This window comes from Sinohyriopsis cumingii, chromosome 17, assembly GCF_028554795.1.
Source record: "Sinohyriopsis cumingii isolate HCF-2022 chromosome 17, ASM2855479v2, whole genome shotgun sequence".
Classification (NCBI taxonomy): Eukaryota; Metazoa; Mollusca; class Bivalvia; order Unionida; family Unionidae; genus Sinohyriopsis; species Sinohyriopsis cumingii.
The window spans coordinates 65,034,569-65,062,460 of record NC_142977.1 but is presented as its reverse complement, the minus strand read 5'-3'; the positions used below and the strand labels follow the sequence as shown (position 1 = coordinate 65,062,460).

The window sequence follows — 27,892 nt, the reverse complement described above, 5'->3', positions numbered from 1 at the left end:
ATATATATATATATATATATATATATATATATATATATATATATATATATGCATTTTATTTATATTACATACAAATACGTATATTTGCCCCTTGAACTCTATAAACAGGACTACACGATCTCGGTCTTTGCGCATGGACATTAATAGAGAAGTACTGTTTTCTTAGTGATATATAAAACGAAGGTTTTATTGAAACATGTATGCAACATTTATACAACGAGTGGTATATCAATGATACAGCGTACATACTATGCGTATATTTGCCCCTTGAACCGAGTTAAAACGAAAACAGGCAAGGGTTTATTGACCGGGTGAATGAACTTTATTCATCCCTACCGAGTGAGTCCAATGCAAACTGTAGCCCTGTGGCTTAGTGGCCATTCACAATTATATTTGTATATTGATTAATTGTTTTTATTGTTTACGTTTCTATTTTATTCACATTGAATAAATCAATATAAGACACACTTACGTTTTAAACATGAAAAAAGATTTTAGTGAAGAAAATAGAATACTACCACCATATGGTTGTCCTTGAAGAACACTAAAAGCTCTGCTATTCACGTACCGGTGAATGAAAAATAATGTAGAATAGAAGAAAATAAGTTAAATGACAAGCGAACAAGAGGTAAATAAATTTTGAAAATATATTTACAGTTGATCTAAGTCACTATTCTGCATAAAATAAAATTTCTACAACCATACAATCTCTCTCTCTCTCTCTCTTCCTTTGGGTCAGTTTGACTTAACTTTTACCGTCATTCATAAGTCTAGAGACATCGACGTATGACACAACCAAATATTCTCTACTTTCGTCCTGTCATGGATTTTCGGTCGTATCTTGCTACGATGGGAGAGAGAGAGAGAGAGAGAGAGAGAGAGAGAGAGAGAGAGAGAGAGTTGAGCCCTTCTAACATTTTCATATTTAATTAATAATAATCGATTTATAGAACATTGTACTAGGTTTAAGGGACAACAAGTACAACAATAAAGCATTAAATACATTATAGTATGTGTTCCACGTAACCGAGATATTTACCGTATATTGTCGACAGGTTATAGCAACTTTGTATTGTTTATTGCATAAATACTCTAGACAAATCCCAAGAAAAGTGCACCCATGCCGTTGCGGCGAACCATACTAAAGTAGGTTACGTGGTGAAAATTAAATTTCAAGGTTTTTATCCAGGCCAAATTCTTATTCTCTCCTACTCCAGATTCCTGCAAGAATGTTTAATATATGCATATTATTGCGCCATTTGAGGATCACAATTTGACATACCAATAGTGTATATATATATATATATATATATATATATATATATATATATATATATATATATATATATATATATATATATATATATATATATATATATGGATCAATATCAGTTTAAACATAGTTTTTCTAATCAGTGTATAGGATCTTGGAATTCCCCACATAATAAGCTGTTGTTTACACATTATTTATTATAAGTTTAGCAACATATTATTGGATCTACATCCTAGCTCTTCTTTTGTATCCTTGTTTTTTTATAATCTTACTGCTTGATAAATTAATCATTCTTGTCATAACATCGAACGCAAAATAATTGTATTGTTGTGTTCAGATTTTGATTTCGGCTGCAATTATTTATTAAAAGTATAATTGTCTGAAATTACAAAGTGCACACTAATATTCTTGGACAGAGACATTTAACTGGAATTATAGTGAATTCCAGCAAAGACATTTTTTACTGCAAAAAACTGTTGCATATCATCACACTTCTGGTAAATTAGTATATTCGAAATTACAGGCAGATTAACACCTTTAGCGTTTTATGTTATTATGGAATACCACTAGAATTTGATTAAAATTTTATTCGTTTGAACCGTTTGCACTTTTGGGGATTTAAATCGCATTTATTTCGATATTTATTTTAACATTCACCTTGAATTATCATGAAAATGAATCACCTTTTGAATTTTACAAAACCTGTTGGTTTTTGCTCTGTTCTATTAGTTTAAGACCATAGGGTCGTATTTTATATAGTAAGCATTTTAAATAAAACACTTGTTTTTATGTCTTGGACCCGGATTAATTGATTTATATCAGTTAGCATTTATTTAATCATACGTCAGAGAAAACCATTGCTACAGAATTCTATTTGAAAAACGTCGCTGGCCTAGAGAGACGTTTTTGGCTGTGGTTGATACACTTCTATTTTCATAATGAATCCGAGAACTGGTTAAGGTGTGAACAAAACAATTACTGCAACATATTGAAACTTCTCGTCATTATGGAAAAAAACACAACATAAACTAGAAAAATAATCTTAAAATGAGAGATTTTTTTTTACAAATGTCTTTAATGAGGAAGAAAGGTTTTTATTTGAGAAAAGTGCATTAGAGAGCTCTGTATAATAATGAATAAGAGATAAATAGCTGGAAGATGTTATATGATACTCATCGTTGTTTTCTTAAATCTTTTGATCTGGTATAGCCGAAGGGAAGGCGCGTGAAAATTATATTGACTGGGATCAATACTTCATGGGAGTGGCTCTCATCTCAGGACAGAGGAGCAAGGATCCTGACACACAGGTGTGTAGTTCGAATAGTTTTAGGTAGCTTTAAAATAATCGATAGGATGATATGACGCCACGAGTTCTGGATATGATCTGATATGATACGATATAATACAAGAATATCTTCTCGTTAGGTTGGAGCATGCATCGTAAATGTCAATAGACGAATAGTCGGAACTGGGTATAACGGAATGCCCGATGGAGCCGGGGGCTTAGGTGAGAATGATACAAAGTTTCCATGGGGGAAGGCACCTGAGTTTGATAAAAACAAACACTTGTATGGTAAGTCTCTCTCTCTCTCTCTCTCTCTCTCTCTCTCTCTCTCTCTCACACACACACACACACACAAACACACACACACACACAAATTTACGCTTCACCATCATACTCCTTTTCCCAGTTTTTGCACAATGTTACAAGGAATGGAGACATTTAATCCTTGGTGGGTTCTGAGCCACTTGATCTTTAACCTTTTGCTTATGCCACCGGTCCTCAAACTAGCAGCTATAACAATATAAATTTGAACCACTTACGTTCAGACTAGTTGTTATGCAAACATACCTATGTGTCATTGACCTTCAAATCTTTACTAGAATGCCCGTGTTATTTACATTCAAAATAGCTGTTATAAGAATAAAAATACCAGGCCACCTTAGCCTCTGGTTGTCAGTCCTTATGATGTAAACATCGGTTACTTGTGGTCAAATTAGTTACTATAAGAACAAAACCTACGGTAGCGATTGTCAAAATAGATACTATATCAGCACGTAACCTGGTCCGCTGGTCGTCAGTTACGACGCTGTAGGAACCTTTGATTCATGGATATAACAACTACTTCTACAACAATTGAACACTCTCTGTCTCACACACACATATACACACAGTTCTAATGTATCAGGGTTGATTATAATTTTAAACTCTCTATTAAATTATTGACACAAAAAGATTATATCGTATTTACAAATCACTATTCTATTGCTTTCAGTTCTTATCAAGGGAATCCCAAATTTGAATATTAATTTCATTTTCCCCCAATTTGTAAAGTTTTCTAGAATTATTATTCTTACGTTATACGTGCTGTACCTATTAAGATCATGTGAGTTTTGTATCAAACACACGCATTTTCACGACACTGACGTACAATTTTCGTGGACCTTATTATCAAAGTTAGAATATACTGATTTAGATCATCTCACTGATCGATGGACATGTTGCCAATTGAAGCAAGCAATGAAGGGAATAGGTCTATGCATGGATTAATTTAATGTATTATCGTACTTACGACGCGCGTGGAGCGCTCTGATATAACATAGATCACATATAATCTGAAAATAAAAGTATATGCTTTTGATTAAGGCTATCGTTCTGACTTTTATATTCAGATAATTAATTTTAGTAGACCATGTATTGTGAAAATTAGAAGTCTTAAAGTGAGAGAATAAGTTTTGAAGAGGATTTATATGCAGACGACAAGCACGACGATGTCTTCAAGACTGATAATAATTTTCAAGTAAAAATAATAAACTGCAAAAATATGTGCTGGCAGAGTGGAACAGTTATGATGAATCTTTAATTGGTTTTGTGCATTTAATACAGACTTGACTCACAGCAGTAGGCCCTGAAGAGTTATAAAACTTAAAGGATTATCGTAATATCCATCTGTAATAAATCGTATATTATAAATATAAATAATTACATGTGTGATTTTTCAAATTATTACTACTCCAGAATTGTAACGTAGAAATATCAAATACCCACAATGACAAAAGATAGAGAATCTAACATTATATATAACGTGTATTATAACGATAACAAACCCTGGATACAATACAGGTTAAGGTATCTTTTTCACAGGTCGAGGAAAGAACAAGTTTAATATGGTGTAGAGATGAGTCGAGAACGTCTAGTCGAGACGCGTTTATAAGCCATCTCAAACGATTTCGTTTCCTTTGATTGAAACTATGACAAAAATACGGTTTTGCATTTCTTTCAGATCCTCTCTTTTAATATTTCGAAATGTTTCTAGCTTTAAACATTGTATGAAATTTAAAACGAATTGAGATTTATGAAATTTCGAGTAATTGTGAATAAAAAATGTCGACGCGCGTACGTCGATGAAGACACATGTACAGACTTAATAGCGATACATAACACTTGATCACCAACGTAAAATCAAATTGGTAAATACTAAATTGCAAATTGTGTATCAATATAAAACATATTTGTACGACTGGGCCTTATGCCAATTTGTACGACTGGACCGTATGCCAATGTGTACGACTGGGCCGGGTCGTATGCCAATTTATACGACTGGGCCGTATGCAAATCAGTTCTCGTTGCAAACATTAAATTTGCAGACAACAAACAAATTAAAGAAAATTGAATGTCTTAGAGTGATGATTAGAATATCGCAAAGATATATAGAAATAGCTCTACAAGTGCCAACACACTTGTACGACTATGTGAAGGATTATCTTACATCCCAGTACGATGACTCATCTTTACTATAAAAGATCTTGTCAGAAGATAAAGGGGTCACACACCATTCAATTCTTAATTTACTATGCGTGTAAAAACGAAGAAATATATGTTATTAGTTATCGAATTTGGAAGCTGTTGTTATGATGGGATTAAAACTAAAAACGATTTAAAGAGAAGTTACATTCTATCAAATGCCGTGCTCAACATCATATGAAAACATTACATATCTTTGAGATACAATTTATCCAATGAATTTAAATGAAATTCTTTTTAGTCACTGAATAGTGCTGTCCTTTAGAGAGAAAAAATGGACAACCTGAGAAAGAAAATTAATGGAAAAATATGTACTAATTAAAAGAAGCATTTTAACTTCAAAAGGATATTTCATTCACAGGAAGAGCAATGAAATATGAAGTTGTTAGTATTAGTTAAGTTCAAGAACAATATAAACAAATTAGCCAAATAAGTGTATAATGGTTTTCCGGTGCGAGAAATAAGTTGGACATCAACATCTTTCCGCACAATATCTAATTAGCTGCATTGGATTTTTCTGTCGGACCTGATGACTTTGTATTACGATTCATGTTTAAGTTTAATTTCTTTGTACTCGAATAAGTGCTTTATCTCTTTTTTTCTCGCCATACTCTTGGCATTTGAAACTAAATTTGTTTTGACATCTTGGAAATATTTGCGTAATTTATTTAACGCGAATTGCAAAATAATCTGCTTTGAGATGCGCAAAATATACATGTAATTGGCATACCGCAAAGCTTGGTCTGTTTAAAGTAACTCTTTTAAATTTTATAGGGACAATTAACATTATAGGAGATGCAATAACCGTGAAATACATATGTAATAGCTATGAATTATATTAGAGTAGAACAGTGTAGCATGATTCTATGTAATATTTACTAGGACCAGGAATATGCAAAACAAAGTAGGTTTAAAAATCTACAAAATATCTCAGATTCAGTAGATGTATATATGGATCTCACACTATCAAATCTTATCAAGTTAAACATGTACTTTGTTATATACACTGTATCAAATGTTAGACTTTTGTTTCGGAATTTTATTTCTAAACTTTCTTTAAGATCATTCGTCGATGTTTTCATGTAAACTTTCATGATTAAAGTAAATACCAGACATTGATATCGTCTTTGGTTTCGTACTTATTGGTTATATGCAAGGAAATATGTTTTTTGATTATTTTAAGTATTTTAACAACAAACTTCAGAATCTATTATCTGTAACAATACGTAACGTACCCTATAAAAGGAGATGTATAACAAGCCCATGGCTACAGGCCGTCTCAACTCATCAAACTGCGGCTGCACGTACACCCCCATCACACATATTGATAACAAAACCTAATAAATTTGCTCACGACCATGCTAAAGCGAGAGATGTAATAGACCAACGACTACTGCACACTGCAATTTCTAACCTATCAGCGGCAGTCCAATCAAACCCTACCCCACACAGTTGCAACAAACCTAGCAAAGTTGTGCTAAGCCATGCGAAAGCTAGAGACATAACAATTGCAAGGCTACTGGCCAACACTCCTAAGCTAGGAGCCGTTACAACCAATCCACCGGAAACACTACCATACCAACCTCTATAAAATATTTTAGACTTTTTTCTTGCATTTCTATAATGTTCCATTACTTTAATTAAATATTTCTTAGTTTCATTAATTTCATCAACTTTAATTTGAGTTCATGATCGTTAGGTAAGTTATGTTCAATTTAATTATTTGATTATCCTGTCTGGTAGTATCCCTTGTGCTATTATACAAACGTCATTAAATTAGCTCAAATAAATTGGAATAACCTAGTTTAGTTTTTCTTCGATATCGATGTAAGTATGGAAATCTATTAAAAAATTGAATGGCTGTTTCTAAACGTAAACAGTAAGAATTGAGTTTGATACCTCGTGGTCAAATGTGCTCATTGTTTGTGCATTTCGACTGATATTTATTAATATGTTTGTTATTAAAGTTGGTTATGACTCCATTACTAACTAATCTAATAACTAGTTTTTTAATGCGTTAATTGTCAACAATTCTAGAAATTGTTTTACCTATTTTCATTCTTTTTCTTTCTGCTATTGCTCGTTGGATCATATGTTAGTAGGCTCCTTCGTGACCTATTCTTTATAAGGTGTTATTTATGTCTTTAACATATAATACATGCACCTATGACAACTACTCCATCAATCAAGTTATAGCTGTCGCAGCCTATTTTAACTCCATTCAAGTCCTTGTTTTAACTCCTTGCATTTAGCTCTCTAAGCAGCCATACTATTTCTTAAATATTCTGCTCTGCCTTTCTTAAATTCTTGTGAACGTTTCCAAGCTGCTTCCCAAGATTAGCTTTAATAGAATCTCTTATTTTCTTCGATGTTAGTTTCTCCATTTTATTTTCACCATCTTCCATTTATTTTGAAACGAAATTAAATTTCACCGGAATAGATATTCAAGTAATTTTCAAGTTAATTTCAAATATTTTACTAGATCACATTTTACAGGTTCCCGTTATGTTTCGAAGTACTTTCTAGTTACCTTTCAAGATAATGTTTCCTTGTAAATATTTAAATAATATATGTAACAAACGAATTTCTAACATAAGTACATTCTGTTTAATAGAACATGTCCAAATTTCTTTTCAAGATCAAAGTAATTAAACGTTAACATGCCAGAGCTTCACGCTGAAAATGGCAATGTAAAACTAATAGACTCAATTCAACTAAAATATATAATTCCGTTCCCAGCAATTATTTCAAGTTATCAACTAGACGATCACTGCATCTGACCATGATTGATATTTGGGCTGAGTTAGCATTGAGAACAAAATTGATAAAATGTCATGATTTGTTTTCGATCCATTTTATGTTATTATTTAACAGTCAAGTAAACATTGCTCCTTGAGTGTTCCTTGTACAATACTAACTGTTATTTCCTGTTATGCCGTCATCAAATATTTATTTGATATAAATATCTTGACTGCATACTTATAAACCCTAACTTTTTCTTTCGGGCTGATTTTGGTTCATTTAAGTAGTGCACAATGACAGAAGGTTGTTATTTTTACTGGATTGTGTTCCTCCTGGTGCTCTTTCAATACTTACTCCTTAAATAGTTAGCCTCAGATGGCCTGTGTAGCCTTCCTATTCAATAAGTTCAACAATTAATTAATGAGGATTTAAAAAAAGATATTAAAAGTAATTTTAAGTTAAATGAAAATAAAGTTAAATAAAGCTCATATTTAAATATTGCAAATACAACATTGTGTTTCGAAACATTGATAGTTATCTTTATCTGATAGGTAAGAAAAACATAAAATTTATCATGTAATACTATATCTAGTAAAACAGGAGGAAATAATGTTCTTGAATCATTAGGACGGAAAAGAAAATGCAAAATATGGACGATTATAAGAGAATATCAAATTAATCCAATATAAATGGCATCGGTTAAAGATAATACCAACATGCAACATATTACCAATATTGTTGCTGAAACACATTTGAATTTCAGTAAGAGAATTATTGATCTAATGATTCAAATGGAACAGCTAAATAATTAGTAATAACGATCGATGAGACGTTAAAAATTCATATATCATTTAATGATAAAGAGGGATGATAATCAAGGGGATGTGTGGACTGCTGTTGTAAATTAAATAATATTAACAATAAAATAGACTTTGATGTTAAGGAAAACAATATAAAGAAAACATAAGATGATATTGTTACACAAAAGGATCCAGCTACAAAATCTAAATCAAAAGAGATATTACAACTTTATCAAATGTAAAAGCACAAATAGTGGAGCGTTTAACATATAAACAAAACAACTTTAGAGAAAATATTAATAGCGCTTAGTAAAAAAAAAAATAGAGAAAAGTTATCATTGCGAGAAAGTTAAACCGAGTGTTTCCCCAACAAAAGACGCAACATTTGACATCGTTTCTGAAGCTCTTCATTTTACAGCAATGACTCTTGATTTAAGGGTAGAAAATTTCGTAAATGAACAAACAGTAGGGCAGGGTGCATTTGAAAAAGGTATGAATAATATTGCTGAGTATTTGTCTTAGTTAATAAAGCAACATTATTATACGCTTATTTTTTTCACCCCGTGAACTTTACATTGTCAGAATCGTTCAATATTCCCCGATACTGAACGCGCGCGACAATACACATGTATCATTCACGTGAATAAAGGAACTGCTTTCTTTTGTAAACAAACAATGGACTCAGACGCCAGCACTTTTGATTTGTAAACAAATCATGTACACTCGCGTAAGATGCTCTTTATATTGTGGTTGTTTAAATTTGTTTCTGAATGAACTAAAACATGTTTCGTGGACTGCAAGAAAACCCCCCAGATGTTTTGGCACATTCCGCGTTGATACAATATTTTCGGCTTTAGCCTAGCTACATTATATAAATGACGGAAGATTAGGTCCTTACAAATAACATACAAGTGACAAGGCATATACTGTTTTCCTTAGCTGGTGATAAGAATGGGCAAGTAAAATATACTTAGAGTTTTATATACTGAATTTCCTCAAAATGTATTTTCTTAATTCTGCAAATCTGAATTACATGAGCCATGTCATCGGTTTTCAATCTGGATTACACATTTCGAAATTGTGCTGTCATTTCGATGATTAGTGCAAATGCATCCTCCTTATTGCACTCAAAATGAAATAAGCATGAAATTCCATAGCGTCTATTTGATAATTGCAATTGAAAGACTTCATATTTTTCCCACATTATGATTTCAAACATTCAATGACAGAAACAGACACATTTGCAGACGTAAACACGCTTCTCCCGCGCCACTTCAACCAGATGTATTTCTTGTATAATTTGCACAGATGAATCCATTCCAATATCACAAACTTTCGTCGAATCGAAACAAAATACCAAAACATATTCATTCCAGATCAAATGGAACAGTTGTTGCAATGCGCATTCATTCACAATATGACTGCAAATTTCATTTTTAACTTGACACGCCATTTTCTTTCGAAAGTTATGTCGAGCGAGCTATAAGTTCAAATTTTTCTGGGCGTAGTTATGTGCGCATTAATAGTGATGTCATTGTGTAATGACAAATCTGCGCTTGTTTATTTAGTTTGGAACACGGCATTCAATCATTTACATTGTTTCTTGTAGTGTATTTTGTTTATATAATTAAACCTTAGGCAGAATAAAAAAATGAGCATATAAGAAAAAGGTTACTGCTTTTGTATGGGAAAATATGAACTCGTTTTGCCGGAAGGATTTACTGCACTCACAAGTTCGTGCAGTATTCTATCCAAAAAACTCGTTCATATTTTCCCATACAAATACAATAACCTATAACTATTGTCTTGTGTAATTCTTTGTTTAAAGAAACAAATCCAGCCTACTTTCTCTTACTATAGTGCCTGAGAGTGATAATACACATAATGCGTTCAACTTTGGTGCAGGATCAGGATACTATGTACTACTGGTTAGAATTTTCTAAAGCTGAATATACCAGAATTTGAGCACTGAAAATGTTTCATAATTAATTTTATTTAATGAATTCCAATTCATAGTGAACCTGAAATTAATAAAACTGAGACATACCCTGGTTTCTTATCCTACATTTTCTTGGAAACTTACTGTAATAAACAAATAATAAAATATGATTTCCAAGACAGAGAATTCGGTCCATCTAATGGCGCTGCGTTCGTCAACAGCAAATGGAGGACTATTCACGCTGACCATGTATACAAAACGTTGTAAATCACATTAACCATAGCAACAGAAAATCCAACCCTCTAGTGATAGTGACAGCCAATTTTATAAACAATGACCCGAAGTCAACTCTCGCACTATTCACACCATCTCTTCTTTCGATCCCTGCTTTGAGTCCGAGGTCCTCATTCTCTTTTTCTAACCATATCGTTATCTCTATATGATATGCTTTAAATTAGGGAAAATTCACACTAGAAAACACAACATATTCGTTTAAGATGTCTCGTGCTACTCTTTCTTTAGTTTGCCATGCAGAAATGAACGCCATAGTCAACAGGATGAGTGTTGATATACAAGGATGCACGTTATACACCACGTTGTACCCATGCAACGACTGCTCAAAATTGATAATCCAGTCTGGAATCACAGGCGTTGTCTACCTTGACGACAAAGGGTTTGAAAGAAAAGAATATGCTTCGTCGAAATATTTGTTGGAAACGGCCGCAATCAAGATTACGTATGATACAATTTTTGTTTGTCGATATTTTTACCGTACATTTTATAAAACAGAAGTCTAAATGGTGCGAGCAAGCATTGCCTATCGAAGCCATGATATCGAAACGCAGTCATGAATTTTATACCAATTCACCATTTAAACAAACACCAAAGTATGCTAAACTGTTAGCGTGACTAGTACTAGATTTGTGTAAGAGCATCCTCAAAATTCATTTCTTATTTTTTGACTGTAGAGGATTGATTAAAAGCCATTAAAAGGTTTGATCAGTGAACACCAACGGCAAGAATTGTGTATAATCCATTATTGGCAATGCATTTTAGTTTCTCTTTAACATGGTCGATGCCAATCCAAAAGTGCTAGCGTGCCGATACATTCACTGCTGTATACACTTCTTGCCCGCATCAATTCATACTGTCTGCTGCATAATATACGGTTTGTTGTCCATTCGACGTTCTGACTGAATTCTTTGTGAGAGTTTATATTATCAGATTTCATATTTTATACTTCGTTGATACTGAATCTGTATAATCAGACCTATGACCATTTTTAAAATAGCAGTTATTTACCTTACGAAAAGAATACAACCAAACCATTGAATTTTTGTGGACAGTTGATAGCATAATAATACTGACCTGTCTTTTCCATGTCTATTTTCCATCCCTTCCATCACCCATTTAAATTTTGCAACAAACAGAGGAAATAAACTTTAGGACATCCTTATACATTTACTTGTAACTAAAAAGATTAAGTAGAACTTACAAGCAGCAAGATATTTCATTTTGGTACAGGACATAACTCAGCTAAATCTATGTCTATGTCATTTTGTATTAAACATAACACCTATTATGTGCACTGACTGGCATGAAGCTGGGTAATTTTCTTAATGATTTTCCTTTATTATTATTATTATTATTATTATTATTATTATTATTAAACTACCACTTAAGTTTAAGGAAATGCATGTACCTCTTTTAATATTATTATATGTAGTTTAAATGTAGTGGATCACAAAACGCTTTAAACGTCATACACATTCTATGATAATGTTTATTCGGTAAAAGAAAATGCAGCGTCATAATCTTTCCTCAGCACATGTGTTATAAGAGTACGTCAATAACTTCTCTCATCATAAGTGATCGAAGTTTCAAACAATTTAAGTATTTCATGCCTACGACAGTTACTAAAATTGATTTTATCTTATATTATAAAACTAATCATAATTCATATTAAACGAGATGACACCTTGCTATCGATCCTTCTTACAATCAACAGTATGATTTCTTGCCATGCGCAGTACGTTAGGGGCAAAGTGCATATCAAGGAATCGACAACCTTGGTCGACTTGGTTTTTGGGGGAGGTTTGTGAACTGGTAAATTACCACTTTTGCTCTTTTCATACACTTGCGTTCTCACTCTCTGAATTCTTACCCTTGAATATTTCTGATATATAAAATGCAAAATTTCATCCTACTGTAACGTTTGGTTGCAGTGACTTAGTAATATTTTCTGAAGGTTATGTGACAAAAAATTCATCCAGAATCAGTACAATTAAAACGTTAATGTCCTATATTCGTTAGGCTAATTCATCATGTATGGTAGCGGTCATGGTATTGTGGTGGTTATATATATATATATATATATATATATATATATATATATATATATATATATATATATATATATATATATAGCTTGATCAATGGTATGTAGAATTATGGTCTTTCTTTAGATTTAAAATATAAACTGAAATGCTATCAATGTCGTGTCGATCGCCTCCGATCAAGATGTGCTGCAAACTGATTTTTTTTACATACTGTTTGGATTATTGCTTTCACCAAGAAGGAAACAAATTAAAAAGTTTGATCATCATTTTTGTAAGATACTTTTAAAAGAAAATTAAGCAATGTTTACGTTTAAGAGGATTATGTATCGAGGTCTTTACTCAGACAAAAAATGAAAGGAAAATAAAATATAACGAGGAATATGACAGCAGATACTTGAAATGCTTTAAAAGATATACATGCTGGGTGTAGTCAAAATAAACGTTTGTAAGAATGTCAGATTTACTTATTTTGGGTTAAGCGTTTATTAAATACCTAAGTTGATTGTCGTCTTGATTTCTTCTGTGACCATAGGATGTTTCACGAATAGTCTCATGACCATTCCCTCCCCTTGCGCGCATTTATAAACTCAGACGTTTCACAAAGGCTGACACGATTTGCCTCTTTTTCAAGCTGGAAGGTTTCTTTATATATTACACTTCCTATTACTTTCTTAACTTTGTTATTGCTTAGTAAGTACCTAATTTGTCATTATATGCTTGTCACAAAGGATTACCAATAACGTATTTTATTTTTCAGGAAGTACGAACCAAAGGGTAAACTGGAGAGCCTTTTGGCAGCACTTGGAAAGCTGTAGATTTCCTTAATTTGGTCAATACTTAGAATACAAATGCCAAAGGATTCTGTATCAACACTAATAAATGTGTCAAGCAATCATTAAAGTTTAACGCAAAGCTATTAGAAATTTTGGAAGGATAGAAAATTCAACGTGTTACTTATACGCTGTAGTAATGATACTTTAATGACTAAAGTATTCTGCTGAAAACATTGCTGTAAATGTTGCCACAGACTAATTTAATTCTTTTATATCAAAATGATTAAGTACTGTCCATTATGGAAGCATGCTTCGTGAGACTCATCCATATGACGAGCTTTATTACCGTTATGTAATATTTGACGGTGATCATATATTTAAATGAAATTTAGGACGTACCGTATATACTCGCGTATAAACACGTTGGCGTATAAGCCGACCTCCAAACTGAACAGATATAAAGACTAAAATATGCATGACTCGCGTATAAGCCGATCCACAACTCAAGATGCACGTGGTAAGTTCTAAATGCGTTTATTTAGGCAAGCTAATATTAAAAAAATTACATGTATACTTATCTCGAGGTTGGCGTGCATATTATTAAAAAGAAATGGTATAAATTTGTTTGAAAAGTAACTTATTTAATTTTCTGTTTTCTTATTGTTTCTTCCTAATTTAGATTTGTATATAATTTTATAGAAGGATCACAAGAATTTAGCAATTGCGAGTTGCTATAACATCTCCTCTCCCATTTGACTCGATTATTGTTTGTTTATGCTTTATTTTATTGGACATTTTATATCGGTGCAAAGGTAATTACGTTTTTACTTTGCTTTGAAATTGAAAATACCTAACTCATTAAAATGTAATCCCAGTATGACAACATAACGAACAAACAATACGGTTCGATGCTTTCACGCCGGGAGGAAAACAAACTCCCGATTTTTGAGATCGCTCCACGCCTACCTCCCGATTTCATAGTATCTTTTCATTTTTGCAGAGTACTCCCGATTATTAAATTATATCTTCGATTTTCATTTCTTCTAAACAAAAAAAATACCAACATGTTTTTATTGTATCACCTCTGAATTATTATGTCTAAATAATTACGTTTCTATAAAAAATTCGCTTCTTAACAAAATAGAATGTGAAGTCAAACACTTTTCACGTAAGTTAATGATTTTTAACCTCTACAATAACACAAAAATAAAAAATAAACCAGAACAAAATGTAAACCACAACAATAAAATCGTCCACAATTAATTTCAATCCCATGAATGATCATTACGAATGCTGTAACTACATATACTATAGCGCCATTTGCACGAAAGAATCTTACATGAATGAACACGTTGCATTTTTAACTGTATATACCAATGTTAACTACCATCGTTAAATTAAAAGAAGTAATGAAAATACATAGCACGCAGCAAATGTGTCCTCAAAAAACTAATTCATAATACATGCTTTGTAATAAACAATACTAAATGCTTTACGAGTTAACAAAATAGAATAAGGTCTGATATACAAAGAGGTGAAAATACTTGCCACATGTACGGTACCATGACGCTGGCTATTTTGGTATTTTTAGTTCAACAAAATTGAAAATCCGGTACTTGCCAATCATTTGCTGGTGCTTGCGTAACACACAATAGTAATTACGGCGGAGTGCCAATCGTTTTCAGAAAATAGCTGATTGGATAATGATGAATTTTCAATTAGTCTCGCTGAGTTTCTAGGTTGTTTATTTAAGACTGTTCTTTAGCTATTGTGCAGTTTGACCAGAACTGACCAGAATATGAAAATAGGACACGTCCTGAGGGAAAAGGGCACGTCAGAGGGAGAAACGGCGAATCTTTTTGCGAATTCCACGCATATTGGACAAGGAGGATCGATCAATGTTTAGTGAAAACAGCGTTTTAAAAATGCCAAGAATAACCGTCCGATTTTAGGCTCCAATCTATTTTTATTCAGTCTCCCTGCTTGGCTTTTGTAAGAATCATAGGTATGCCTATCACCCGTTTTATAAAACTACGGTAATCGTGCTAATATTATGGAATAAAAAGCAATTACACATCAATGTACTGGTATAATTACCGGTCAAAATTCCCTCGTATCACAAGCCAGTTTCAGATTTTTAATGATTATCTGGCCTGTACTGCCGTCGCAAAACGAAAGACAAATTCGCCGATTATCAATATAGGAGACGCCAAAACATCAAGCTTTACATTGTGTGGAAAGTTATGATATTTGTTCAGCTAAAACTAAAAACTAAAACTGATTGATGTTGATCTTAGTTGATCGATATGAGAATTATAGCCTTTATTATTACCACTCTTCGCGAACATGTAAGTTATGATGGTTATGTACTGGATGTGATAGTTCAGCATGGTTTCCCTGGTAAACTCAACCGGCCCGCGTATAATGAAGCCTGCACTTACCTTTATTTAACTTCGCGTTGAAGAAATCAGAAAATATAAACATGCAAAATAATAACAAAATCAATTATAGTACTTTATAACAGTTTAATAATTCTCGTGTCACTGAATGTTACGTGTGATTACATGCCGTTGTCTTAGGACACGGAATTTTTTTTTGTTTCGTGTCCCAATATTTACAGCCATTACAGTAATCAACAAAAAGACCTAAAAGCTGTCAAGTATAGACATTGGCCCTCGATAAGCCTCCCATCATCTTACAGGCCTTTATTTTTTCCTAAATTATTCTGCTTATACGCGAGTATATACGGTAGTTTAATTTTAAGAAGACTCGGGTCATGTTTGAAATTAGTATTTTGTTTTCATCCACTTTGTGAACCCTTTTCCATCCGAGTTGTATTTTTGTATTGAAGTAAGAACCATGTTAAAAAAGATAACATGTGTCCTTGTACCTGGGAGTTTAAATAAAAGTTCTTAAATCAAACAACATATCTTTATCGTCAGGACATGCATATATATATAATATATATATATATATATATATATATATATATATATATATATATATATATATATATATATATATATATATATATATGATGCTGACGTGTTTGCCTTATTTTCATCTGTCATGCTTAATATTTTAAAATTAGCAGGAAAGCAGCATGGGATCTGATCTCAGAGAGCGAGAGTGCGTCCCACGGTTGTAAGAAAGGGATCGGGTGTTATTAATAGGTGTCTGTTCATTTCCTGACAGAAACAAGTGCCTGTGCCTGCACAGCTGTTGTATCGTTTAAGACTTTATCTTTTGGTTCCAATAGTAGTCACCATGTAGTAAATGCAAAATTAGAGAATACACAGTTGAAGAAATTGGCTTGATGCAATGCTTTTCTCAAATAAACATGAATGGAATACGAATTGTTTTAAGTGATTATTTGACAAGACCCAGTTACCATTTCCAATGTAGTGTATGTAGTGGTTGCATTGACGTCTACGATAGGTTGACGGTATTCAACTCAGTTCCTGTGACTGTTAACTGTACAGTCATGAATCTTGGTAAATAGTTCATGTAGAGAACTGTTTAGCACTAGCTAAAGTAATTCTTTGTAAGTTTCCTTTTGGAACATGGGTGGATTTTATTTTGGCTCAGACAGAAGTGAGTTTTGATTGGTTGACTACAGCAATATATTTTATGACAGTATGCATTCTCTTAGTTATACGATATGCTGTACTTGACTACGGGAGATACATTTGTACTTGAGGCACTATGGTGACGCGTCGACGTTATATGAACCCCCATGATGCCATGCAATTTACTAACTCTGCAACTGACTTTTCCTTGGAACTATCCTCTTAAATTTTTGTTTGGAGGAGCAAATGTATATACATAACATGGTGGCATTACACCCAATACGCATTCATTTCCTTGGACTAAGGAAGTGGGAGGCTGGAATATAGTTATCATGTCCCATCAAATATTTCAAAATTTCTGTCCGCCATCTTTTCAGTTCTCTTCTCATAAGAAAAGTATCGACGAAAAGGATTTAATAATTTCATATATATGATGTAAATGTCAAATAATTATGCAAAATACCGTTATATACCTATAAATCGAAACCTATCAAACAACTAATGATACAAATAAATCTAAGATATAGATGAAGTGCACGTAAAATGTTGAAGGTAAATGTTGGAACTTTTTTCATAATTCACATTTTATTATTTTCAATGCAAAGTTGTATATTTCAATGTCTATTGTAGAAATGACAGTTATAAGTCTGGTTTCATGGATGCTTGAAAACAAAACTTGATCTATCCCCAAGATTTTCTAGTAATATAGACCTCATCACTCCTGCTTTTAACCCTATTGACCTTTCTTTGTTCTGCAAGCAAACCGTTGAAAAGCGATATGCTAAAATTAAAACTTCTCACCTTCTTATATATTAATAAATATTTGCTAGATCATTTGTTTATTTCAGTAACTACAAATGACCGCCATGAACATGTGATAATTCCCTTTTCCCGTGGGTAATCCCCAAATACAAAGTGTGACATCATTGCTATGTTTACTCATAATGGCTATAGACATTGACAGTAAATATAAAACTTGACTAATTACTCATTAAAAATAATGTTAGTAGTTTCAGTTGCACAAAGGGCAGCAGGAGATATAAAAATCCAATTTCATTTACAACTGGAACCGATTAAAGGAGCATATCAATAAATAAACACAAAATATAATATATGTTAACGGATATAATCAACGTCAGGAACTTATCCATATATATGATTGATATATGGATCTATCAACAGGTAGATTGATAAAGTATGAAATTTATCAACATATAAGATTGATATATAAAGTTATAAATAAGTCTGACTTATCTATGGATCTATCAATATATATAATCAATGTATGCGTTTATGTGTGATTTGGATTTTTAACGCAGCTTTAACATTTTTACAGTCATATCACTACTATGTATGCAGTGTGGCAGTTTACAGTGATGTGTACATTAGGGCATCATGCCGCAGACATGATGCATGATTTCCCACCCAGTTACCTTATCCCGATACCAGGCCGACCAGTCCTAACAATAACTTAATGCTGAGCGCAAAACGAGGCAGATGTTAGCACTATTTTTATAAGTATTTCGTATGACTCGACCGGGGTTCGAATATGTGTCATCTCGCATTTGAGGCAGACAATCTAACCACTAGGCAACCTGAACTGTGATCAATAATGGAACAAGAAAACGAGAGTATGATATGAACCTAATATGGCAGTTTTGGAATACCAAAGGAATAATTAATTACCATAACCGAAAATGTGAACCAGAGATTCCAAATCACTCAGTTGCGTAACAAACTGCAATACAGTTACCATAACATACGACACAGAGCCCTATTATGTCGTCGAACACTCCAGTTAATCTCGTGATGATGTATACGTGACTACAACTACGTGTAATTCATTGAAGTTTGCTCTTTGTATAGATATATATCTCAGTACATTTTCCCTACATCCGGCGTGCACTTTTCTTTATCTCTAAATATTTTATTCGCCTTAACAAGATTATATGGTCAGGGCCTCAAAAGTGCTTAGAAATAATCTAATCAAATTATGATTGTTTAAGAGTGTGCATGTGTCTTTTTTCATAAGAGGTTTTAACTGAGTGATTCTTTTATGACCAAAATTGCTGTGGTGGGATTTAATAAAAACAATGCTACCAGGTGGCTTACAAAATATGATACATTTTTAGATTTTGTTAAAGTAGTTATTTCGCTTATCACATTAGTTGTAACAATATAGTTTTTCAAGAATTAGTATATGACCATGGTGGGTTTTAGAAAGAATTTCATTGTTTTAGAACCTTACCAAACAAAAGTTATGCGCTTACGAAGGTTTCTGAAGTGTTAAAAATGCTGAGAGGTAGTCTACATATCCCATCTATACAGCTCACAGGAAGAAGGTCCACGTCGATCTTCTTTACCAGACCAGAGCTGCGGCCTCTTTGGGCAGGGTAAAAATACCCTTTGATTGTAATGAGGAGTGCAATTTGCGCCTTAGCAGTTTAAGAAAATAAATTTTGCGTCATTACAGCCATGGCGCAGAAACGATTATTAGATGGCAGTTGGCAAAAAGAGGATACTAGTCAAATTGGAGTGGTCTGTACCTTAGAACAAAAAATAAAACAAATATCAGTGACTGATTATTAAAATGCCATCTGTCCCATCTTCCATTTGATTAATGCTGGATAATTTCCATTCATGCCGCATTAAACGACACAAGAAACGGCATCATAGCAGGACGACCACATTTATTGCAACTGTCGGTGAGGTGTCATCAAATGGCATCAAACTCTCACAAACATTATTATTGAATTACTATTCATTCATTCAGTGTTCGAAAGATAATAAATATTGAAAGCTGATTAAATCAGTTCCTCTCCATAGGAATTTTGTGGCACTGACAGGAAACAGCGAAAGCTAATCTTCACATAGACTAGAAATAATAGGACTATTAAATGAAGCTCAGTGACATAATCCTTGGATTTGTAAATGAGAGGTTTGATTGGTTGAGACTCAGCATCCATCTAAAATATTTTGCATACATGACTGAGTACCATAAAAGTATATAAAGCTTTCCACATTAAAAGTATATATATAAACTCCACTGAATTGTTTGAGAAAGCAATTTGTACGTGAACGCTAAATGAAGCACCCTGGGAAAGCGAGATTAACTCTGGAGTGGTGATAAACTTGTGCAAAATATATGCAGTTGGCGCCTAGACACGGTGACCAAAATGAGCCTCACTGTCTTGGAATGATACATGCAAGGTCAGTACGAACAGCTCTAGGAAAGAGCTGATTGCATAAATGACATGCATAGAGAACCGCTTGAAATTAGCAGGACAACAGGACTTCAATACTATAAAGAGAGAGAGAGAGAGAGAGAGAGAGAGAATTATAAATATACACCAGACAGAAGAAGGGAAAGTGCTTTCCCTGGATTCCTATAGAAGAATGCTTGATAATAGTAGGCAGAATTAATATTTTAATTCAAATAGTAGTATCATACAGGTTTGAGAATTTTTATTTCGTATTCTACAGAGATTCGAACCCAGATCCGCGGGAAAACGGCACCAAAAAAATGATGTTACTCAGTCGGTGTTATGTGCACTTGTGTGTAGCAGATACACTCGCATGCGACCTAGTAATTGATTCTCATCTATCTACAGTCATTCCGTATTCCTATGAAAGAAATCAAGGTATACATAATTAATTATGGAGAATTATAAATATACATCACACAGAACGGAGAGTGCTATCCCCGGATTCCTATAGAAGAATGCTTGATTAAAGAAGGCAGAATTAATATTTTAATACAAATAATATATATATATATATATATATATATATATATATATATATATATATATATATATATATATATATATATATATATATATATATATATATATATATATATATATATATATATATATCTATTTGTGTGTGTGTGTGTGTGTAACCCTAAGGAACCTCACCAGGCCATATTGCTTTTTGCGTATAATAAATTGTCAGCATGTCCTGCACGCAGTTCGATGGTGTCAAGGTAAAACGGTTTCGAATTTAGTAATCATGTATCTGACAGTAGCAGGTGAATTGAATTGAAAAAGATTTGTTTTGATTTTGAAATTTGTATAAGGGTTCCGCTTAGCTGCCAAAAATATGTGGGTATGCAAATCTTAATGGGTACGGGTAATTGACGCATGAGACTGTTCAGCGCCAATTTTAGGTCATACCTGTTGTAGCTGTTTCGACGGGATTTGAGAGAGAGAGAGAGAGAGAGAGAGAGAGAGAGAGACGCTATGCGAATGCCCTTAGATAGAAAAATGTGGCGCTGACTGTCCTTTTGGAGGATATCTCTAGCATTTTGTCAGTGTTCAGTTGCTGCATTCTGAATGTCTTTTACTTTTCGACCACTTAAAGCAAACTGTCAACCTCTATACCACAAGCCTGTCCCTGTGGTTTGTACAATAAAAACAAAACCACTCACCACGCAGATAGAAAAGCCAGAACATTTTCATACACGATAGTACATTTTATTTGACAATTATGACTAGATCCATATTGTTAAGAAACACCACGTTTAATTTTAGGCCAAAATAATGATTCAAGTTATTGTGATACTTCTTACTGACTTCTTAATGAACAGTCAAGGAAGTTGCATGGAGTATATTATACTAAGACGTTCCTGTCGAAATAATATAGGAACAACAATTTGTTAGCTTATTTACCGCTCGTTCCCGGAAGGCACATCAGGTGGTTTCAGTTTCCTCATTAGGACTACATTTTTTTTTACAAAAAAGCAGGTACTTTGTGGGTTCAGTTCCGCTAACAACCCTCTGAAATAAGCAGGATATATCAAGATCTTTTACCTGTTTGTCATCCTGGTTAGAACTGAGTGAATTAGTAGTAAAGAAAGTATTACTGTAATCAATAATTCTTGATTGATCACTACAAGGAGCAAACGTAAACTAATCAAATTACTGACCAATAAATGTATCAGCTAAAGAAATAATCACCCGATCAACTCTGTTCTCAAGATCTCTCTTTTCCATAGCTTTAGTAACTGCGAAAGCTGAATATAAACGAGGGATTTCAATTTTAACAGGATCAGCTCTTTTATCCAAACAAGGCTTGTCAGTTACAAGTTGATTAATCCCAACCTGATCTCCAGCTAGGTCATTACCTAGGAAAAACTGAACACCCTTAATTGCCAAAGATGATCAGGGATCCTGAGACTGAGACTGTTGACAACTCAACATAATGGAGAGGAACATTAATAAATCAACGCTCTTCTCACTGAATAAGAACACTTTCACTAGAAGACGATTTCTCAGAAAAAGGGAAATTACTTGATAATCAAAGAGTTTGCGAAGTTTCTGTTTCTTAATATCCTCATAGGGATATATTTGATATATTGTCCAACAAGTTATACAGAACCTTCGACATGAGCGATTGATAATTCTCCATAATAAAATCAGACTGGGGTTTGCAGGACCAAACAAATGTATATCTTTCAATACACATCCATAACAATGACCACTTAGAAATAAGAGTATATATAATAGCTCTGTCTTTGTTCTACTGCATAGTTTTGAAACTTAATCAATCGTAAATAACGTGCTCTTTGTTCTAACAACAAGTGTGCGTATGAAGAGATAAGGATTTCTGATTAGTCTTGTCAGAGATTGTTCCTAAATATTCTCTTTCAGATTTTAAAGTATGAGTTTGAGACTGAAATGGTTTTAAACAAAATCCAGCTCAGAGGAAGATTAATTGACAAACCAAAGTGTCCGAGTCAAAGAACAGTCATAGACTGTACTAGCATCATTTTGTAAGGTTTAGACCTTTTTCTCATCAAGGTAGGTCTTGACTTCACTGTGGATACAATTCTTGAACTCTTCAATCAATATGAGTTGTTGTGTGAATTTATCATAACCTTTATCAACCTTCTTGGTTGAGGAACAACTATCAAATAGTGGCTCTTTCTCACATGCTAATTCGACATGGGTCTGACCTGCCTCTTTTATGCAATTCATAAGCCTATGTCGATATTCCTCAGGTACCAGCTCGAACCTTGGATATATATTCCTTTAACACATCATGATTAGCACTTTGTTGTACCGACAGTCAAGTATAGAATTCACGAGTTTTGCCAATAGATACAGTTTGTAATAACAAAGTCCAATATTCTTCTTCTCAGCAAGTTTATCAAAATGAAGAAAATATTGATCAACTTAATTTTCGTTAAAGGTTGGTACTAGTCTAATATTTCTGGCAGCATTAGAATGAGAACTTGTGTCTAAGGGGGAACCACTGGAGTGGCACTGCTTGTCAGTTGCTTGTCAGTTTCAATTATGTTGATTTCATTTGCATTTCACATTCATCTTTCTTATTTTTCGTTTGCATTCCTTCTTCCTGAATTTGCATTTCCTTTCTTATTTTTCTCTTTGCATTTTCATCCTTCTTTCGTCTTTCTCATTTCGCATTTATATCTGCATTTCTTTGTCTGCATTTTGCAGTTGCATTTCAATCTCTTCCTTCTGAAGCTAAAGCATTCTTTACCAAAATTCCGTCTGTTTTTTTTTTTTTAAAAATGGAACGCTTTTTATTTCCTCTCAGAACTATATAATGTTTGTTAAACACCATCAAATCACTTTTATGAAGAACACGCTTTTTCACCCAATAATAAACGAAAAGATTATTTATCTTCTGCTTCCTTAAAGAAACTCTTATTTTAGAACCATTATAATATTTGGGAAGCTCAAGGAATACTTCCTTTTTGCAAGGACTCTAAGTCCTCCTGTGTAGGATCTAAAATAGTGTTCTCCACTTTAGATGACATGGTTAAGGCTTGTTGGTTTTAATAAATATTCCTCAAAATTGGAAAACTAAAATAATAGGGACTACGAAAAATTCCAATCCAAAGTTAATTTAAATTTTAAAAGCAATCGAAATTTCTCTGTTATTTTAAAGAAAATCGTATCCCGGTTGAGCAATGTAAATTTCTTGTTACGCCTATACTATATGGTCTTAATGGAAGTAACAAAAAAGAGTGAAACTTGTGTAAAATTCAAATACATGTAATAGTTTATGTTTTTCTAGAATACAAAGTGAATCAAAAATTACTTGGCATATGATGAACGGAATCCTAAATAGTCCTGAAATGTCGATAACAAGTTCAAAAGTATTCCCCTAATGAGTTCCACTGGTGTTCCAGATTACGTCCAATCTCTTGTGCTGATGTACCATTAGTCTTGATGTATCACCATGATATAAACCTATCTATCTTTAAATAAATTCACAGTAACTCCAAACTTGTTACTTAACCTTAAGCATCTTGTAATTCTGTTGAGTAGTTCAAATAAATAAATACTGTCAAATAATGATTAAATACAACTTTAATAACAGATTCTTCTTCGAATGTTATGGTAGTAATAACCAATTCTGAAGTCAACATCCCTTAAATAAAAACTAAAACAATCATAGAACCAGAACGAGGGTCGAATAACCATTTCAAAATCACTATCGTTAACATGGTAAATACTTTAACAGCCAACAAGTCAGAAATTAAGTCACCTGGTTTTCCGGTGGAGGGGGACCCACGTCCTGAACTCAGTTTGTCATCTATATTTCTTACATGTTCCAAGGTCGCAATAACATTGCTTGCTAAGACTAAATGACTTTCTCCTCTTTTTCAAACCCACAATGTACACAATAAAATAGTTAAGATTTTATCTACTAATGATTCTTACAACCTATAATAAAAAATTACTACACATAAAACAGATCTACATAACACACCATGGAGTATATGTCCTGGTGAAAAACACACTTGGGTCCTTCTTGGACTTGTTTAAAATAACCGGGGGCTTGATATACGATTTGATTCTAACAACCAACCAAGGCACCAGTAAATCATGTTGATACTGCATGTTATGGACATGGCCTTGCGTACAAGGCAACAAACGATATATGTGTAATTCAACACGCTGACGTCGATTTTATCCATAACCTGAATGCGACTGCGATTTAAGATGGTGGAGAACGAATCGCTAGATGTGTTATCAAAGGCAGCATGAAGGTCAGGATTACATTTTGATGGTTACTGAGCTGATTTTATCTAAAATATGATACAGTGCTGGTGGTGACTGGAGAGGTGAAGCAGCTGTTAACAAATTGGCAAGTGAGGCAAAGGTCACCCTCGGCTGTTCTCGAACATGTTTGGCCAAACAAGCGTTGTGGCAAATACACCTACAGTTGCCAAGAAAAAAATCAAGTGCTTGGCTTAATATTAGACATCCAACGAGGTTCATCATACTGATCTCTTATCTGTTCCACATGATCGTGTACGTGATCGATAAGGTCGTAGACGTGGGGCGCAAACACGCACATGCAAATACGCGTTAACCATTGAATGCAGATAGAAAGCAGAGCCACTGACGTCAAAAGATTATGCATGTGTGGCTTCTACCTTTAAACGTATTAATTTTTTAATATTGACACAATTTTCAAAGTTTTATCTAGGTAAAGAATTTCTCGGATCTGTCTGTATATTAGCGAAACATATAGTGCGAGTTACTGTTGACCGGGCTATTGTTGAACAATTTAATCGCACACTTTTCGAATGATTAATCTGTCATCAATACCAACAAGAAGTTTTAATACGACTTTGGAGTGATTATTACTTCTAAAAATATATTCCTTTGCTAACAAAGCACATTTTAGTAGCAGGCAATGTACAGACTATTATAAATGATTGCTGATGAGGCAGCGATGGTTACGGACTTTTCAAATAGCAGGCTTGTTTGGATAGGATTCGAACCAGTTTCCCTTTGGTTTTAGATGCAAGCTAAAAAACATAATTTGATAATTGCTTTCATATGAGAAAGGTCATGACTTGTTGTTAAAGTTTATGATATATTGACAGCGGACTATAATAAACTCTCCTTAAATCATCTGAAATCTTGCCATCCAACGAAAAACACAATCTCCCGTTGAAATCACGTAATATATGATATCAATATAACGATTGCTGTTACGGCCTAAAAGGTTTAAACTACGTGACAAGAAAGAGCGACAACTAACAATTTTCATTACTTTAAAATAAAAATTTATTTCCCTAATATACAAAGTGAAAGAATTGATAATAACTTACAATGGCTATTGTATTCCTAACGATCTAGATCAGTCTGACCTTTATAAAGTACCAATGTCCTAGTTGGATAACGTGATTTTTTGCTTTAACTGTTTCTGAGCATCACATCTGGAATTATGACAGTATAAGCCATTCATAGGCAATATCATTTAAATATCATTAACTAAATGACCCATACTAAAATTGATATTTTGAAAATATTATATGTATAATTATCATTATATATTATAATATAGTATCATATATATATATATATATATATATATATATATATATATATATATATATATATATATATATATATATATATATATATATTCAATCAATCAGTCCTCTCTGCGCCGTCTGCTGCTTGAGGCGACAGCAAGGGAGCACCATTTTGGTCTGTCGGCTGCTGCTATGGGGGCGGTCTGCAGGGTGAGGCCTCTGGTCTTGTGTTCTCGCTCCACGGTTCGGCGCCAGGTCTTTTTGGGTTTGCCACGGTTCCTTTTCCCCTGTGAAGTCGATCTCAGTGCCACCCTTAGTAGTGAGTCAGGGGGCATTCTGCAGACATGGCCGAGCCATCTCCATCGGCGAGTTGCAATGGTCTCAGCGATGGTGCTTGCGCCCGCTCTGTGCCGCAGTTCCTCGTCCGAGATCATGTTTGGCCAGAAGATCCTCATGATCCGTCGCCGGCACTTGGTCTGGAAGATTTTGAACTTGCGTTCTATGTTAGCGGTTTGTTGTCCTCCAGATGGGCTTCAGCATTGCGAAGGCCTGGTTGGCCTTGCTGATTCTTGTGGTGACTTCCCTTGTGCAATCTCCATCCGTGGAGACCTTGCTGCCCAGGTACGTGAATTCGTCGACTTCTTGCAGAGGCTGGTCGTTGATGGTGATTGGGTCGCCTACTCTAGTGTTCTTCCTGAAGACTTGTGTCTTCCCTATGTTGACTCGAAGACCTATGGTGCTTGCTGTCTGTACCAACTGTTGTGTCTTCTGTTGGGTATCCTGGTGTCTGCTTGCCAGCAACCGATGTCGTCGGCATAATCCAGGTCATCCAACATTGAGGTCAGCGTCCACTGTATTCCTTGCCTCATGCCCTCTGTGGTGCGGCGCATGATCCAGTCAATGGGCAGTGAAAAGAGGATCGGCGAGAGAATGCATCCTTGCTTCACTCCGGTTTCCACCTTGACTGGTTCAGTGAGTAGGTTGTTGTGGATTACTCTGCAGTCAAAGTTCTCGTATTGGGACCTGATGACGTTGACAAGTTTCTGTGGGATGCAATAATGTCGTAGGATATTCCACAGAGAGGCTCGGTGCAGGCTGTCGAAGGCCTTCTCAAAGTCCACAAAGACCACATAAAAGGATCCATTCCATTCATGGGACTGCTCAAGGATCTGTCTCATAACAAAGATGTGGTCTATACAGGATTTGCCCTCCTAAAGCCTGTCTTTTCCTGGCGTAGGATGCCGTCCACAGCTGTTGTGATGCGTTGGAGAATGATTCGACTAAAACTCTTACTGGAGATGGATATAAGGGTGATTCTTCGCCATTTGTTGCAGTTCCCCAGGTC

The 27,892-nt window shown here is 34.0% G+C and overlaps 1 protein-coding gene across 3 annotated transcripts in view; it reads left to right on the top strand.

Annotated features, from left to right (window-relative positions):
* LOC149779124 (deoxycytidylate deaminase-like) overlaps positions 1-16,625 on the top strand; it is a 79,215-nt gene extending 62,590 nt beyond the window's left edge. Inside the window, exons 3-6 of one of the 3 annotated variants that reach the window (XM_089939674.1) lie at positions 2,483-2,580; positions 2,699-2,846; positions 11,082-11,295; positions 13,656-16,625. In XM_089939674.1, coding sequence (XP_089795800.1) covers positions 2,483-2,580; positions 2,699-2,846; positions 11,082-11,295; positions 13,656-13,713 — 518 coding nt within the window. In that variant the 3' untranslated portion in view covers positions 13,714-16,625. Of the gene's footprint in view, positions 1-2,482; positions 2,581-2,698; positions 2,847-11,081; positions 11,296-12,567; positions 12,865-13,655 lie in introns of those variants that run through there. The other 2 variants (XM_089939673.1, XM_089939675.1) reach the window with 2 other exon arrangements.
* The last annotated feature ends 11,267 nt before the right edge of the window (positions 16,626-27,892 follow it).